Source organism: Manacus candei, unplaced genomic scaffold, assembly GCF_025592945.1.
Source record: "Manacus candei isolate 608988 ecotype Guabito, Panama unplaced genomic scaffold, ASM2559294v1 h1tg000014l, whole genome shotgun sequence".
NCBI classification, from domain to species: domain Eukaryota; kingdom Metazoa; phylum Chordata; class Aves; order Passeriformes; family Pipridae; genus Manacus; species Manacus candei.
Window position 1 is genome coordinate 30588418 of NW_026138062.1, and position 17305 is coordinate 30605722.

Here is a 17305-nt window from a genome sequence, read left to right on the forward strand (position 1 = left end):
TTGGCCGTCTGTTAAGTATTGAAGGCTGCTGTTTTGTCTCATCACTTCTTTTCTGAACTAAAGATCCCATTTTTATTAGTTATCCTTCACTGCTCATGTTTCCCCGAGTTGTGATATTTCTTGGTATTCTCTCAATCCTCTGATGGTGAAATCCTCTTGTTTCTAAATGGGAAACACAAAAGCGGATTTGCTGTGTTAGCTAACACTGCAGTAGCCCTGTGGAGAACAAAATAATTCAGATGTTTTCCACAGAGTGTATCTGTTCAGCAGGATGATGATTCCTTTTGCTGTAGTAGTTTGCTTCAGATTCAGCATGTGACCCACTGCAAAACTTACCTCTCTCTTTGCAGGACTACTGTTTAGCGTTCATGCATCTGACTCATGTAGTGAGATGGCTTGAACCTTTATTCTGTTGTTGATTCTTTCCTAGTTCTAGGATTTTGGACTTGCTGAGTTTTACCTGGTTTTTCTGATGACTTCTTCAGTTTTCAGGATACTCCTAAATACCATTTATGTTGTTCTACAATGCTTACAGCTTTACTATGGTAGTGTCATCTCCAGATTTAAAATGCATACTAATCTTATTAATAAAAATTAATATTGACTAGTACCAGGCTCAGAAATAAAACTCTGGTGAGCTCCTCTACTCATTCTCTCCTACTCTGACAGTAAAACCTTTGGTAACTATCCTAATTTGCTTTTCCGATACCCATATTAAAAGCAATTTCTGTAGATGGTATCTTCTTAAGTTGCAGCTTGAGTTTCAAAATTCTGAGTAGAAAAACTTATAATCTCTACTGTCCCAACCGTTATCCTATTATATGAAGACTACTTTGATGCAGTTTATTCTTGACAAAACTATTTAGACTATTACATGTAATTTTAATATCTTTTAAGCTTCAAATGGTTGGTTTCCTTTATTGCTTTGTATTGTCACAGAGGCGGAGAAGGGTTGAATTTGGAAGTGGTCTGTGGAAGTCATCTGTTACCAGGTGCCCAGGATCATGTCTAGATGGCTTTTGAATAGCTCCAAGGCTGGAGACTCCACCACGTCTCTGGGCAACTTGTGCTAGTGTTTGGTCCCTTCAGAGTTAAAAAAGTGTTTTCAGAGGGAACCTCCCATATTTCAGTTTGTGCCCATTGCTTCTTGTCTTGCCATAAATCAAAAGGAAAGGAGCCTGACTCTGTCTTCTTTATATCATCCCTTTGAATAATTTTTTCAATAATCTCAAATTAGGCTGTCTTTTCTGCAACTCCCGCTTTTCTGTTTTGTCCCAGTTTTAATGATAGGCATTTGCTTTGACCTTTTCTCTTGGATCTTTACTTATCCTTCACAATTCTCAAAAAACCAATGTCTGATAGCTCGGAGATTGTCTCAGATGTATACCTAAATATTCTTCACATTTTGCTAATTTGAAAATGTTATCAAAGAACTCTCTATAACCTATTCTCTTCTTAGTGTGTCTTGTCTTCTAATCTTGCTGTTGCTAACATAGTGTTGTCTGACTGATTGCAGTTAGTCTTTTTAATGATCATTTAAATGAAAAAAAACCCCATGCAACAATTGGCTGTTCATATTCATCTGTTTTTTTAATGGATAGCTTGTATTTCCCTTACTTTGTGCAAGACTCCTTGCTAATCTAACTAATTAGCTGTCTAAGAGCCATGGGAATTTGGTTTGTGCTTAATTGTTGTGACTATAATCTTTATCCCAGCATAGTATATTTTCTTTCTTTGAAGGAAAAAAAAAAGGCTTTTAAAACTTAACACTGCACAATAAAGTGGTTAGACTGATAAGTGCATTATAAATAGGCAGATTTACTTGAAAGAAAAATCAAAGCAGAAATAAGTAGGGCAGTTTAGTTACATATTTTCTTGCTCACCACAAATCAGTTACACAGAAAAAATCTGTAACTTCAGGAGATCTGGTTAAAATGTGTTAAAAGTTAACTGTTTTGAATGGATGTTTCTCCATAATACCTTTAAGCTGATGCTTTCCATGTGAGGATGATGTTCTGCAAACGAGGATTTACATTTCTAACTGTGGAAAGGGCTTGGACTTGTAAACTTTCAAAAGAGTAATTTGAACTAGAAAACAGTTGAAAACAATTTATACTTTTAAGACAGCAAGTAATAATACCAGAACCCCAGAATTTGTTGAACTGCAACATTGACACTTCTCTTAGACTGAAATTAAAAAAAAAAAGTACTTGGTGCTTACAATGATGTTAATATTTGACATATGAATTGGATAGGAGGCTTGTTTATTCTCAAAGTAAAGAACAAGATTATTTTTAATAGGTAATACAACAAGTATTACCTTTTTGTGCTGAACAGGAGAGCAAGCCATTGATGTTGATGAACAGAATAGTTCATCATATTAATAGTTAATATTTAAACTAATTAGTTTGTACCATCTTTTCATTTCATTTCTAGTTACATGAATAAAACAATGCCAAGAAAAATGCCATTCAAACTGTACAGATAAAGTAAGGTGCTTCAGTGATGAATTTTTCCCCTGGTTTCATCAGGGGTATTTGAGAGATACTTGTTAGACTACATATGCAGAGAACAAACTTCTGTCACAGAAAGAAAATGAAAGCTATAAGCAAAGGCACGACACTTTTCTTTGTTTCATGAAGAATAATGCTGAGGCCGTAAATAAAAACAGTACAGCTGTTTGCAGTTGTAATCAGCTGTGCTATCTTAGACATTTCCTGTTAAAAGTAATAATATATAGTCATTCATTCTGAACTTACAGGTTCCTAAGATAGGTCACAGAAATGAATACATTCTATTGACTGCAGAAGGACCATGGAGTGAATAGTTCATATGTATGAATCATATTTATAGGTCTCTAGTACTAGAGGAGTTCTATCCTCCCAACATTGCCTTTAAGACTGGAACGTGTTTGAAGAAAATGTAGGAAATACTTGAAGCAACATTTTGATTATACATACAATCCATTTATTTCCCTCTTCTAGTGAATACTTAGACTTCAGTGAATTTAGAAACATTTGAATTCAGATTTGAAGGTTATACATTAGAGCTGAATGAGATATTAGTGATAATGTGTGAATGCACAAATATGTTCCTTATTTCTAACTTAACAAGGCATTTTTGGGGTAGTACATACATCTGTAAGCATTCTTAGGTTGGGTGAAGTTATTTGTGTTCCTAAGACCTTTCAAGATTCTCTATTTTATTAATTTTTAATAAGGCATAGATTACTTTAATTGTTTGTATTTTATTGTATATAGTTTTTGTCTTGTTAGTGAATAGTTAGCCAGTTTCAGAATTAGAGAATGATTTTTCACATGAAAGAAAATCCAACAGTTTCTATATTTTTATACCCCAATGAAAGTATATTTCTTGGCAGAAAAAAATGGAGATTTAGGCATTTGCTACTACAAATATTTGGCATACAGTAGAAATAGACAGTATTCCTAATCTTTATCATGAGTGGAGGACCAGTTAATGGTAAGAAATCAAATCAGAAGATGAGATATCTCAAAACCCCATGCACTTACAGTGACAGATAGCTTAGTGCATGGGATAAAAACTTTAGGGTTTTGCATTCCACGCGTACATCCGTGTCCATCTGCATCAGGAGCACACTGAAGGAAGACATGCAGAACAAAACTGAAGTAGGCACAACCATGACGATAGAAGATTTTAAATTACTTAAACCTCTGTGAAACACTCTATATCCCTTTCATTTGTGGAAACTGTATGATAGTTACCCTTTTGAATATGTTGTAATTACAAGTCATAGCTGCCATTTATTGGTAGGGTAGTGTGAATTGCAGTGTGTATCAATGCCACTAGACAGGATGGTACCAGTTCCCTTTTGCTGAAGAGAGTGAAACTTAGTTCTGCAAACACAAGATTACTGGTATTAATTGAAGGCATGAATGCAGTTGAAACGTAAAATCTTATTAGCTGCATTAAGAATTAGCAACATGGAACAAATTACTCTTAAAATTAAAAACGAAAATTGGTACTGCACTTGGTGTAATGATCTACTGATTGGCCTGAGGACATTGCTAGTGATGCTAATGTCTTTAAGCAGTGGTAAAAGGTACCAGCCTAAGGCTTACAGTAAAGTGGCTTACCAACAGCCACAGACATCCTTGATCCTCCTTTCTTGCTTATCTGTAGGATACAGCTGTTGCTGAAACCAAGTTAAATGTTCTTGTCTTAGAGAAACAGATTGTCAGGGATATCAAAAATATAACATCTATTTCCTACACATAGACCTCAAAGAAAAGCAAAACACAGCAGAGAGTGATATTTTTGCCCAGAAAGAACTCATAAAGGCCATACAGTCAACTTCTGAGTAGCTGACAAGTAAGCCTTTTTGATCTCCTGGTAATTTAAATAACTTCTCATAGTCTTCACTAGAAACACATTAAATTTGTTCATTTTATGATACATTTATTGCAGATTAGTTACTCTCTTCTGCTTTCTTGCCATTGTAAAATCTAATGAGCATAAAAGCTAATGTAGCATTTTGAAAATGAAACATCAAGGAACTGGAGACAGCAGGTGTTATGATTCTGTGTGTTAGCATCCTTTAATTACCTCATGCTTACATATACATTTGGCAACAGGAAGAGTCAAGAGCTGACAAGTACAGTATATGTTGGGGTTCATCCTAGTTGTGCCAGTTCCTACTGTCATTGACACCACTGTGCAATCTCAGTAACTTTGTTTACCGTATTTTGTCCCTACTGTGTCTCAGTTATGTGAAAATTGTAGCCTTGGGATATTTCCTTTCTTTTCTTCTTTTTTTTTTTTTTTTCTCAGCCTTATTGTTAATGTCCAATAAATGCCTCAGACCTCTGTGGTAATATTCCACACTATAAAGGGACTACAGTGTTGCATTGTTAGCCTCCCTGTGGTTAGCCTGTACTTCTCTCTCCTACTTTGTAGCTCTGTCTGTAGTTATACAATAGAACATCTTATTGAGAGATGTTTTGGCTGGAAAAACTTTCTTATTTATCTTGTATTCTGAGTTAGAAAACAATAAAGCCTGTGATCAGACTGTAAAGTCGACCTTATTTTGCCTTGTGTTACCATAGGTGTCATCATTTTTTTCCTTTAATCTTAGTCAGCCAGTGGTGAGAGGAAGGACCAAGGTTTTGTGAAACATTTCTTTCCTTACTGGACATAATATAGAAACACTTGGTGTTTCTTCTTGGCTGAGCATGCTCACATGAATGAGAAAGGCAGTATAGCTCTCTTCTGTCAGGAGTTCCAATCTATTTTTGATACAGTTTTGTCATAAAAAAAAAATTGGGGAAACTACACTCTTCTATTTCATGGCTTATTCACTGTGTAGTTATCCGAATACTGTTGATGAGAAGAAGGTATGTATTTATTTCCTTACCAGTGTAGATTCTGTGTAGAAAATAAGTTTTAATAAAACATGCATTTTTGGTTTGTTTTTTTCCTTTCTTGTTCATGTATACAGAGTTCTCCTACAGCATCAGGCAGATTATGGTAATGTCTTTGAGGAGACAAGCAGTGATTGTGTGGTCACTGAGTGGGATCTTTCCCTGCAGCAAAATTTTACTTTACAAACTAAATGTGACAACAGAATTGTGTGCTTAAACTGTTCATGGAAGCTGAGAACTATTTACAATAAGCAGCCTGGTTACATTCTACCCAAGACAATAAGTTCTTTTAGACTCTGTAACTAGTCTTGCCCCAGCCTTTGAAGACATGAGTTGCTCGACCCTAGTGTGTGCAGCAATGAAGGCTTTCCTACATAGTTCTCCACAGGCCATACCATTTATGTATGGTAGCCCATGTCATTTTTGAGTAAACTTTTAAACTCATAGGAAACATGGCACTTGACAAATTTACCTTAGGGTTCACAGTTATTTAAGCAAAGAGAATATATGTTCATTTGAACTGTAAGCTTTTAAAATTTCATGACCTGTGAATTATTTTTGAGAGGAAAAAGAAAATTGTACCAAAGAAGTTAATAATTGAGCTCAAAAGGGCTTGTATAACTGTAAACAGGGAGAAAGAACATTTCTGTGACTTAGACTAAAGAGAGAGTTGTCCTGACAGCAAAAAATGCTAACAGCATCCAGAGATGTATGAACAAGAATGGACTCAGTAGAGACAGGGAACTAACCCTACTCAGCACATGTGACACCACATCTGGAATACTGTGTCTAAAGTCTCCCATTTCAAGGAAGACATCACTGAAGTGGAGGAAATCAGAGGAGGACCACTATGATGGTGGGGAGGTGGAGCACTTGCCTTGTGCTGAGAGACTGATGGAGCTGGGCTTGTTTATCCCGGAAAAGGAAATCACTTTAGGGGTACCTACCAATAGCCTCCAGTGCCCACGGGGCAGCATCTTGTCTCCATTAAGGTGGTGGAGACAGGCTCCTCATAGGCATGCATAGTAAGAGGATGAGAGGTGATAGATATAAATTGAAACAAGAGGTTGAGACTGGATATTAAGAAAAACATCTGTGATGGCAATCAAGCATTGGAATAGGTTTGCCCAGGGAGGCAGATCTATTTCTGGGAAGCCCAGGTAGTGTTCATCCTTGGGGATTTTCTGGAAACAACTGCAAAAGCCCTGAGAATCACAGAATCTCAAATGGTTGAGGTTGGAAGGGACCTCTGGAGGTCATTTGGTCTAATTCCTCCACTCAAGAAAGGTCACCTAGAACTGCTTGCCCAGGACCATGCCTCCAAGGATGTAAATTTCACAACCTCTCTAAACTCTCTCTAGTGCTGTGTCCTAGTTAGGACAACTGAGATCAGTTCATCATGGTGGGTGTAACCCAAAACTGTATTCTATAGCCTTCCATGTCATTTCCCAGAAACTAGACTATTGTTGTCAATAGACTATTCGCACCCTCTGCCCATAGAGCCTGACTCCTCAGGCTATAAACTAGGTGTTAAGAGGCCTGTGAGATAGGAGGATGTTTCTGTCCTCACACCCTTTGTGAAACTCCCCACCCTGAGGGGAGTACCAAGCATTCCTGCCTGAACTGGAGGATATATAATCTTGGAGTTTTGGAACATTTTTCAACCCACTCGTGGGATCCAGAGGACGGCTGCATCTCATCGCTCTCAACCAGACTTAGACCACCACTGGACTGCGATCACCAGTTCTGGCCAGACTGCAGCAGCTCTCCCACCAGCAGGTTCTTCCCCTCTCCCTTTACTTTGGACTCAAACAGGGCCCAAGGAACACCACTTTGTTCAGGCCCCAGGGTACTGGGTTATACATTTGGGTTTCTGTGGGTTGAGACCAATTGTTGTTTGTATTATTGTACTTACTGTATTATTTTAATAAATTGTTATTCTGACTTATAATCTCTCCTTTGAGTTGAGTTCATTCCCCCTGCTGGTTAACTTTTAAACCAGCACATGCTGTCACCCTCACAGTAAAAAGCTCAGACAAAATCTGCGTTTCAGTTTATGCCCATTGCCTCTTGTCCTGTCAGGGGACATTGCTGAAAAGAGCCTGAGTCCATCTTTGCACTCTGCATTGCTTATAAGCATTAATAAGAATCTCCCTGAGTCTTCTCTTCTTTTGGGCTGAACAGTCCCTGCTCCCTTAGCTTTTCCTCATAGGAGAGACTCTCCAGTCACTTAATTGTCTTAATGGCCCATTGCTGGGATCTCTCCAGTACCTTCATATCTCTCTTGTACTGGGAAGTTCAGAACTGGACACAGTACTCCAGGTGTGGTTTCACCAGTGCTGAGTAAAAGGGCAGGATCACCTGTTGGCAACACTTCTAATGCAGGCCAGGATACTATTTGCCTTATTTGCAGCAAGACTGCGTTGCTAGCCCTTGATCCTCTTGGTGTCCACCAGGACTCTCTGGTCTTTTTCTTCTGAGTTGCTTTCCAGCTAACGGAATCCTAAAGATATATTGGTACCTGGGGTTGTTCTTCCTCAGATGCAGGACTTCATGAGATTCCTGTCCACCCATTTCTCCAGTATTTCAACATCCCTCTGAATAGCAGCATGCCCCTCTGGTGTTATTAGCTAGTCCTCCCAGTTTTTTGTCATCAGCAAACTTGCTGAGGCTGCACTCTGCCTCATCATCTAGGTAATTAATGCAATCATTGAAAAGGACTAAAGCCAGTGCTGACCCCTGCGGTGCTGCACTAGTTACTGGCCTCCAGATGGACATCTTGCCACTGATCACCACTCTTTGGGCTCAGCCATTCATCCAGTTTTCACTTTGCTGTCTGCTTATCAAGGCTGTACATCAACGGTGTGTCCATGAGGATTTTATGGGCGACAGCATTGAAAGCCTCACTGAAGTCCTCCTGGTAGAAAATATCCTCTGCTCTCCCCTCATCTGCCAAGCCAGTTATTTCATTGCAGAGAGTTATCAAGTTGGTCAAGCATGACTTCCTGTTGGTGAATTCATGTGGATTACTTCTGATGATTTTCTTGTCCTTAATGTGCCTTGAAATTCACTTTCACAGTCACTTTCGTAGGGACTGATGTGCGGCTGATCTGCCTGTAGTTCCCTGGGTACTCCTTTATGACCCTTTTGAAGATAGGAGTGAGACTTGCTGGTTCTTCAAATGACTGTACTAATTATCATTATCATTCAAATATTATTGAGTGACTTCAAAAGGACGTAAGCCAACTCCATTAGCACCTGCAGGGTTCATCCCATCAGGTCCCTTGGACCTATGCATCTCTTTTGCTTAAGTATTCTCTAATCTGATCCTCCTCCACTCAGGGTGGGTTTTCCTTTCTTGGGGCTTTCACCCTGTTTCTGGTACCTGGAATTCCAGAAGACCAGGCTTGCTAGTAAAGATTGAGAGAAAGAAGCTATTCAAGAAGCTATTCAATACTTTAGCCTTTACCATTTTCTGTGTCACCAAGGCCCTGTTTCACTCAGCAATGGGTATGCATTTTCTGTAGTCTTCCTTTTGTTCCCTCTGTATGTAAAGAAGCCCTTCTAATTGCCCTTGACATTTCTCATCAAATTTAATTCTGGTTAAGCTTTGGCTTTCCTAACTGTTTCTCTGCATTCTTGGACTTACTCTACACACCTCCCAGGTTACCTGTCCCTGTTTCCACCTTTTTTATGCTTCCTTTTTATGTTTGAATTTTGTCAGGAGCAACTTGTTCATCCATGCAGATCTCCTGACATTTTTTAACAGCTTCCTTCTTGTTGAAATGGTTTGTGCTGGAATTTGGATGAGCTGATTTTTGAATATTAATCAGCTTTCTCAAGTCACTCTTCCCTCCAGGACCTTATCCAGTAGGATTCTTCCAAGCAGATACCTGAAGAGTCCCAAGTCTGCTCACCTGAAGTCCAGAATTGTGGTTTTGCTTTTTGCCCTTCTTCAGTCCCTTTGCAATCCTGAATGCCACTATCTTATGGTCAGTGCAGCCAAGGCTGCCTTTGGCCTTCACATTCCAGGAGAGTCTTTCTTTTTTTGAGTGTGACCAGAGCATCTCTTCTCACTGTTTTTTCTATCACTTGTAACAGAAGTTGTCGCTGATGCTCTCCAAGATCCTCCTGCACTGTTTATGCCCTGCCACATTCCTCCAGTTGAAGTGACCCCAAGTGGGCCAGGACTATGAATGGGAGGCTATTTCAAGCTTTGAGCTGGAAACTGGAATAGGGAATTTCTCATGTCCAAACTGTATTATACTACGATCCTGTGATGCTTGTTCATTTCTCAAATTGTCATATGATCATCTGTGTTTCTGCTCCTGTGGGTAGAGATTTAAAGTTCAGCTGGCTACAAGAGGTGACTTCCTCAAAGGGCAATATGCCATTAGTGGGGGGTTATTCAAATAACAGGTCATGGTCTATGTGTAGCCCATCGGGATGATTTGTAGTTGAATTTGGTTTCCATGGCCCGGTTTTGGTAGTGGGGGGGAAGTAACAGTGGTGAGTTCTGTGAGAAGCCACTAGAAGCGTCCTCCTTGTCTGACAGAGCCAATGACAGCCAGCTCCAGGATGGACCCACTGCTGGCCAAGGCTGAGCCAATCAGAAATTATGATAATGCCTCTGTGATAACATATTTAAGAAGGAAAAAAAAAAGTTATTGGGCAGATATAGGTGTAGCCAGGGAAGAGACAATAGAAAATTTGTGAGAGGAACAACTATGCAGGCACCAAGGCCAGTGGAGAAGGAGTGGGAGGACGTGCTTCAGGCACTGGAGCTGAGATTCCCTGCAGCCTGTGGTGAAGATCACAGGGAAGCAAGCTGTTTCCATGCTGCCCAGGGAGGTCAGTTGGAGTGTGGAGATCCACCTGGAGCCCGTGGAGGAGACCCACGTCAGAGCAGGTGGATGCCCAAAAAGGAGGCTCCAAACCCATAGGAAGCCTGTGCTGAAGCAGGTTCCTGACTGGGACCTGTGGACCATGGAGGGAGAAGCTCACTCCAAAGCAGGTTTCCTGGTAGAACTTGTGACCCTGTTGGGAACCCACCCTGGAGCAGTCTGGTCTTGAAGGACTGCACCTCGTGGAAATGTAACCCACGTTGGAGCAATTTGTGAAGAACTGTTGTCTGTGGAATAGACACATCTTCACATCTGAGAAGTTCATGAAGGACTGTCTCTAGTGGGAAAGACCCCATACTAGAGCAGGAGAAAGACTTCTTCCTGAGTAGCAGCAGGAATAATTTATGATGAACTGACTATAACCCCCATTCCCCGTCTCCCTGCTGCAGGGGGAGGAGGCAGAGCTTGAGAAGGAGGGAACGCAGGGGGGAAGGTGTTTTTAAGATTTATTTTACTTTTCATTATCCTATACTCTGATTTTGTTGGTAATAAATTCAGTTAATGTTCCCAAGTTCAGACTGTTTTGTGATGGTATTCAGTGAGTGATCTCTGTCGGTTCTCATGTCAACTCATAAAACCCTGTCCAGTTGTGGAGGGGAGTGATAGAGCAGCTTTGGTGGGCACCTGGTGTCCAGTCAGCGTCAACCCACCACAGCAGACCACTCCGAACTTTAACTGTTCTAAGGAGACCGTCAGTAGTGAGGGGTAGTCAAATGCCCCAATGGGTGCAGCCAGATGCCAGCTTCCCTCTTTCCCAAAATTGTTGACTCCCCTCCATAGTATGTGAGCATGCCTTTCTGGAAGATAAGGAAGATGGTGACAAGATGTTGTTAACCTCTTCTTCAGTTCAGGTCATCCACATGATTCTTGCCCATGTTTGACAAAGTCTCAGATTAAGAATGACTTTTTCTTAATTTTTTTCATTTTGTTTCTGAGTGGGCTGGGTAAAAATGGTATAAGGGCTGTCTTGAGTATTGTCCTCAAAAGCACTGTGTAAGTAGGATGGAAAGATAAACTTGATGTGCATTTAGTTGCCTCTCCTTTCCTTTTGTACCACTTTCCACTTGGTCTTTTCCAATATTATGAGAGAAAATATGCATTCAAATGCAGAATCTTCTCTCTAACCTCATTCTAACTCTGAGTGCTTATAAGGTATTGAGAGAATTTGAATGAGTATTAATACTTGTAATAAGATGAGACTAAGCTTAGTACATAGCATGAATTCCAAAAGAGGGATATAGATTAAGTATTTTTCTTTACGTACTGAAAATAGGAAAGCTTTTTATATGTTAGTAAACTAACTCCTTTCTTCATGGACTGTTTAAGTTTTTCTACTGAGGAAATGATATATTCTAATGCATTTTGGTTGGTTGAATCATTCTGCTTTAGTATTGTTGATTGTTGACCATTAGAATATGCAGTCGCCTTCCTGACTGTTTCCTGTGAACGAGGCCCACAGTCCACAATGGGATTACATTGTAGTTTTACAAGATCAGACAAGTGTTGTTAGGTGTTTGGAAATTTTACATTTTTGTTTACAGGAAAGGTAAAGAACTTGTTTACATTCAAGTTGTATATGGTTTCTGGAGCAACTGTTTATGTCAATACATCGGTGTAAGATTACTGCTATATTTACCCAATGGCATCTAATTGAGAGTTTTTATCTGATTCCTCCTGTTTTCAATTGATGATTTCCTCATAGAGTAAATGTTTTTCTCCATTTCAGTGTAAAACAAGAGTAGTTATCAGTAAATCACATAAAATGTAAACAGAAAGAAATTAGCTACTATTGGGCATTAGGAATGTGCAAAGTTTGGGAAGAAAAGCTTCTTTGGGGAGACCAAGGCATTTCTCTTGTCCTCTCAGCTCTCAGCTGTGCTGGATGTTCCCTCAGTAACGCATCAGTTCTTGCTTCTATTTCCTTCAGCAGCTTGATGAAAGATGGAGAGTTAGGGCAGCCAAGAGAAATAAATTTCATGACATCATTCTCTGGTGGATATGTGTAAGTTAATTAGTTATGCTCAATTTTATTCCTTTGTTCTCTAATCTGTCTAAACTATGTTACAGGCTCCACTGATCTGTGAAGACTAAATAATGTGCAGACTTGTACATGGTGTTTTCTGACTAGGAAGAAAAAACTCTTGTTTATTTCTCTTAACCTCTGTTGAGGAACCTTAACCATGGGAAGAAAATGGGAAACAGGTCTGATACAGAACTAAATGTTTACTGATGTATTTTTAAGCAAGTGAAATGTACTGACATTGTCAGGTGAAGACAGTATAAACATTGCTGCAGACTTTTAATTGTATATTGGCTAAGAAGTGGAAATCTTTTATTTTTCCCAAGTGTATAATACGTCTGGTGATTAATCTAGTATCCATTTAGGAGTGCAAGACATCAGCTCTGTGCACACTAAGCTCTTTCATCCTCGGGCCAAAAACCATTTTGCAGGCGTAATGCAAGGATGCCTACAGAGATGTGTGGGTGTATATAAACTCTAACCTGAACATCTTGTAGTGTTCTCAAGTGGGAGGGCAATTTTGCTTCTTCATTGATTTTACTGATCTCTCCTATGAGCAAGTAGTGCCATTTCCTTCAACCTGTGATGAATTGCATGTGCTATACAATGTGTGCTATTGCTCACTAGAGGATTAAGCAGAAGCAACAAACGTGCTTCACTTTCTTCAAGTCTTTCATGAGTGGTAGACACCTGCGTCATCTTAACATTTTGATACATAGAAACAGTGTTCCGGTTTTTCTAGAGGAGACTGCCTAGATTGACAAAAATGCTTACACTGCATTTGGATTGTTTACAAAAAAAAATCACTGTGTTGTTTATGCTGAAATCTTCAAAAGCAAAGAAATTTTATGTGTATTCTCAGCACTGTTAAATTAAGCTGTTCTGATTACCTGCAGTAACCATGGTATCTAAAAGTCTGGATTACTGCAGTAGTTCTCTTTGTCTGGGATATGGTACATACTGTACTTGAATTTTAATGGAACCATTTATACAGATTTTATATTTTCTCATAAAACTCCTCAAGGTGAATGAAAACAAGCGTGGGCAAAATGTTTGCACTTTTCAGTGCTCTTTCTGTTACAGAATCTTGCTGGCTTTCTTTATTTCTAACTTATACAGTTTCTTTGTCTTTTAGAATGTCGGGTGGTGAAATCCACTTCCTATACCAAAATAGCATCGACTTCACGTAGGAGCACCACCAAAAGCCCAGGCCCATCCCGACGCAGCAAGTCTCCAGCTTCTACTAGCTCAGGTAAAGCAAGCGAGCAATCTGTCTTAACAACAGCAACCATTCTGTTTCAATACAGTGGGCAATGCGCTTAAAATTCCACCTTTCTGTGGAAAAATGTACATATGAAACAACTAATAGTAAAATTCACTTATTTTCTCAAGTGTCTTCCCAATACAAAATAAAACTTCAGTGTTTTATAAGTCATACTCTGGCATGGTGGTTCAATTAAAATAAGGTCTTTGTGGGGAGATGGTGATCAGAACGGCCCAGTGAGAGAGAAACTCTGAGAAGGAGGAAAGTGGGAGAGACACAGTGAGACACAATGAGACACAGAGACATAGATGTGGGTAGCAGGGCTGGTAGGCAATCTGCCTCCTACACATCCTAATAACAGCTGAAATAAAGAAACCTGAAAAGAGGTAATGGGATGAGGTATCGATTGTGAGGAACAAGCCCAGAGTAGCTCTTTCTTAAACATACCAAGTAACTTTCTTTGTAGCTAGGTGGAACAGAATTAAATTAAACTTTAGCAAGGGAGGCGTTGTTTGGTGTGTGAATGTTGCAGACTCTTTCTGGATTTCTTTTGTAATGAATATTCATTTGTGACTACAGGTAATGGACACTGAACTCCTGTTCAGTGTGTGCTCATTTCTAAGTGAAATAGCTGTTCTGCTGTGCATAACAAATTTATGGGACTTCTATGGGACTAGCAAAATTTTTGCTATGTTGACTAAGTGGTACCATGTTGGATTTGAACCTGAGAGAAACAGTACTGTTTTAATTTAATGCTGGAGAAGTGTAGGTCAGTAAATCTTAACTTCTTGCAGTTCACTTTTACAAAGGTCTGACCAGAATACATTACATATTCAACCACTGCAACAGATCAGAGGATTATTTTAGAGCTTGTGGGGGAAAAAAGGAATATTTTCATTATAACACAATAATAAGTAATATATCACTACATTTATGGAAATAAAAGAAACAGTGTAGGGAAAATATTAAAAACGCAAACTATTTCAGATGGGGCTGTGCTGATGACAGATGTAACCATCTCAAAAATTTCTTATGTAAAACCAATACATTTTTTGGAAATAGGTACATATTAGTTTGACAAAATATGGTCCATGACCTGCCTATTTGACATAATCATTTGAACACTGCAATTAAGTTTTCTTACAGAAAGTGTTGGACAAAGCCCTACAAAAATGTATGGGGTGCTGACAGAACAGGCTGTCAACTGGTAGAAGCCTGGGTGAAGAACTGGCAGCAAGACAGGGCTCAAAGGGTTGTAATGAATGGGGCTACATCTACTTGTCAACTGGTCAGCAGCAGCATTTCGTCAGGGGGCAATTCTAGGGCCACTTTTATTCAATATTTTTATCGATGATCTGGACGCAGGAGTTGAATGGACCATTGACAAGTTTGCTGATGCCAACAAACTGGGAGGTGCTGTTGACTCTCTCAAGGGATAAACTGCCTTACAAAGAGATCTACATAGATTGGAGCACTGGGCGATAATTAATGGGATGAAATTTAACAAGAAAAAATGCTGGATTCTGCACCTGGGATGGAGTAACACTGGGCACAAGTATAAATTGGGAGAGGAGTGGCTGGAGAGCAACACTCTAGATAGGGATCTGGTGGTGCTGGTTGGCAGCAGGATCACTACAAGTCAACCGTATGCCCTGAGAATCAGGAGAGCAAACTGCATCCTGAGATTTGTCAAATACAGCATCACCAGCCAGTCAGAAGTGGTGATTATCATAGTGTATTTAACAGTGGTGCAGCCTCACCTTGAGCACTGTGTGCAGTTCTAGACCCCACAGTTTAAGAAGGATGTGAAGGTACTCAAATGTGTCCAGAGGTGTACAATAAAGCTGGTAAAAGGGCTGGAAGGCATGTCCTATAGGGAGCAGCTAAGGACTTTGGGCTTGTCTAGTTTGGAGAAAAGGAGGGGCTGAGGAGCGACCTGATTTCTCTCTACAGCTTCCTGAGAGGGGATATGGAGAGGGAGGTGCTGAGCTCTTCTCTCTGGTATCCATTGACAAAACACGTTGGAATGGTTCAGAGGTGCACCAGGGAAGATTTAGACTGAACACTGGGAAACATTTCTTTACTGAGAGGTTTATCAAGCACTGGAACAGACTGCCTGGGGAAGTGGTTGAGTCACCATCCCTGGAGGTATTTAAAAGATGTGTAGATGTGGCACTGAGGGACATGGTTTAGTGGTGGACTTGGCAGTGCTGGGTCACCAGTTGGATTTGATGATCTTAAAGGTCTTTTCCAACCTAAACAACTTAATGATTCTATAAGTAGGAAGCATTTCTTTACCAAAAGGATGATCAAAGACTATGTGGTGGGTTGACCCTGGCTGGATACCAGGTGCTCACCAAAGCTGCTCTATCACTCTCCTCAGCTAAACATGCTGAACTTTTGGTCAGCCCTGAATTGGTCAGGCAGTTGGATTAGATGATTGTTGTAGGACCCTTCCAACTATTCTATTCTATTCTATTCTATTCTATTCTATTCTATTCTATTCTATTCTATTCTATTCTATTCTATTCTATTCTAATGTGTAACAACTTAAAAGGATAAACAATTCAATCTGTTTCTAATAGAATTTATTTTTAGTGAGGGTGATGGCTCTGATTTGGCTTTCTGTATCTCTTGTGTTTGCCTTCTGCAAATAGTGAGGTCAAATTGTGTGAGTGTTACAGGAAGCCTATTTCTAACCTTACATACATGAGTACTTACATCAGTATTATTTTTATATATGGAAGCAATATTGTACGAAGTGGACACTTGCTCTCAAGAATCATTTTAAAATCACATAAAACTAAAAATACTCAACGATTTTAAAAAAATGCAGTTTTATATTAGACATTGCATTAAAAAAAACCAGCAATAGAAAGAAAAAGAAGCACTGACTCTGATGTTTTTAGACAAAAAGTTCTCTTGTGAAATACAAACAATATGTATAGATTTCACTTCTCTTCCATCCAGCAGGCCTAAAAATACTGCCTATTTCTAGGAATTATGTACCTGTAACAGTAGCAAAATAGAGAAATTGCCATTTAGTGCACATATGAGCAGATAATTTTTGCCATGATATCTACATTAAACATCTCAGTATTAGAGAATCTCCTGAATAACTTGTGCATAACTGCAAGTTATGCTTTTGTTGTTGTGTTGTTACTGCTAAGTGCATGTACATGTATTTTTTATTCTATGTTTTTAAACTGCTTTCAGTTCATCTTTAAACTACTGTTAGGGATTTTTCTTTCGTTGGCAATATACATAAAATACTCAAGAAAAAGAGTAGATTCTTTACTCAGATCAAAGGCAATATATGCATATTCCAAAAATTTAAAGGTGTATCATTTTGTGAAGAGTTTTGTCATAAAACCAAGTTGAAAGAAGTAGGGATAAAGGACAGACAGAAAGCATTCTGGATAGAGTACCACTGACAAAAAGCTAAGTAAGGTGTATGGAAAAGAACATGTTGCTAATTAGAAAAATCTGACTCCTTTTGTTTGATACTTGCTGTGTTTTGAGAAGTCTGCACATTCTAGCTGCACAAAACGATCATATGCCTACTTCAGTCTTACATTAATGTCCATATTAAGATAATACTCAAGGATAACTACATGGGCCAAAAAAAGGAGAATTGCATAGACAAAGACTGTGTTAAGATGTTGTGGTAGTTTGGATAAGGATGATATGGTTTGAAGCTGGCTCCCTGCCAAGTCTC

General features: G+C 39.2%; 1 protein-coding gene across 3 annotated transcripts in view; it reads left to right on the forward strand.

Moving 5' to 3' along the window:
• Positions 1-17305, forward strand: part of DCLK1 (doublecortin like kinase 1) — a 283428-nt gene that overhangs the window by 188229 nt on the left and 77894 nt on the right. For all 3 annotated transcript variants that reach the window (XM_051778879.1, XM_051778880.1, XM_051778881.1), the window contains one exon: positions 13459-13575. In XM_051778879.1, coding sequence (XP_051634839.1) covers positions 13459-13575 — 117 coding nt within the window. The remainder of the gene's footprint in view (positions 1-13458; positions 13576-17305) is intronic.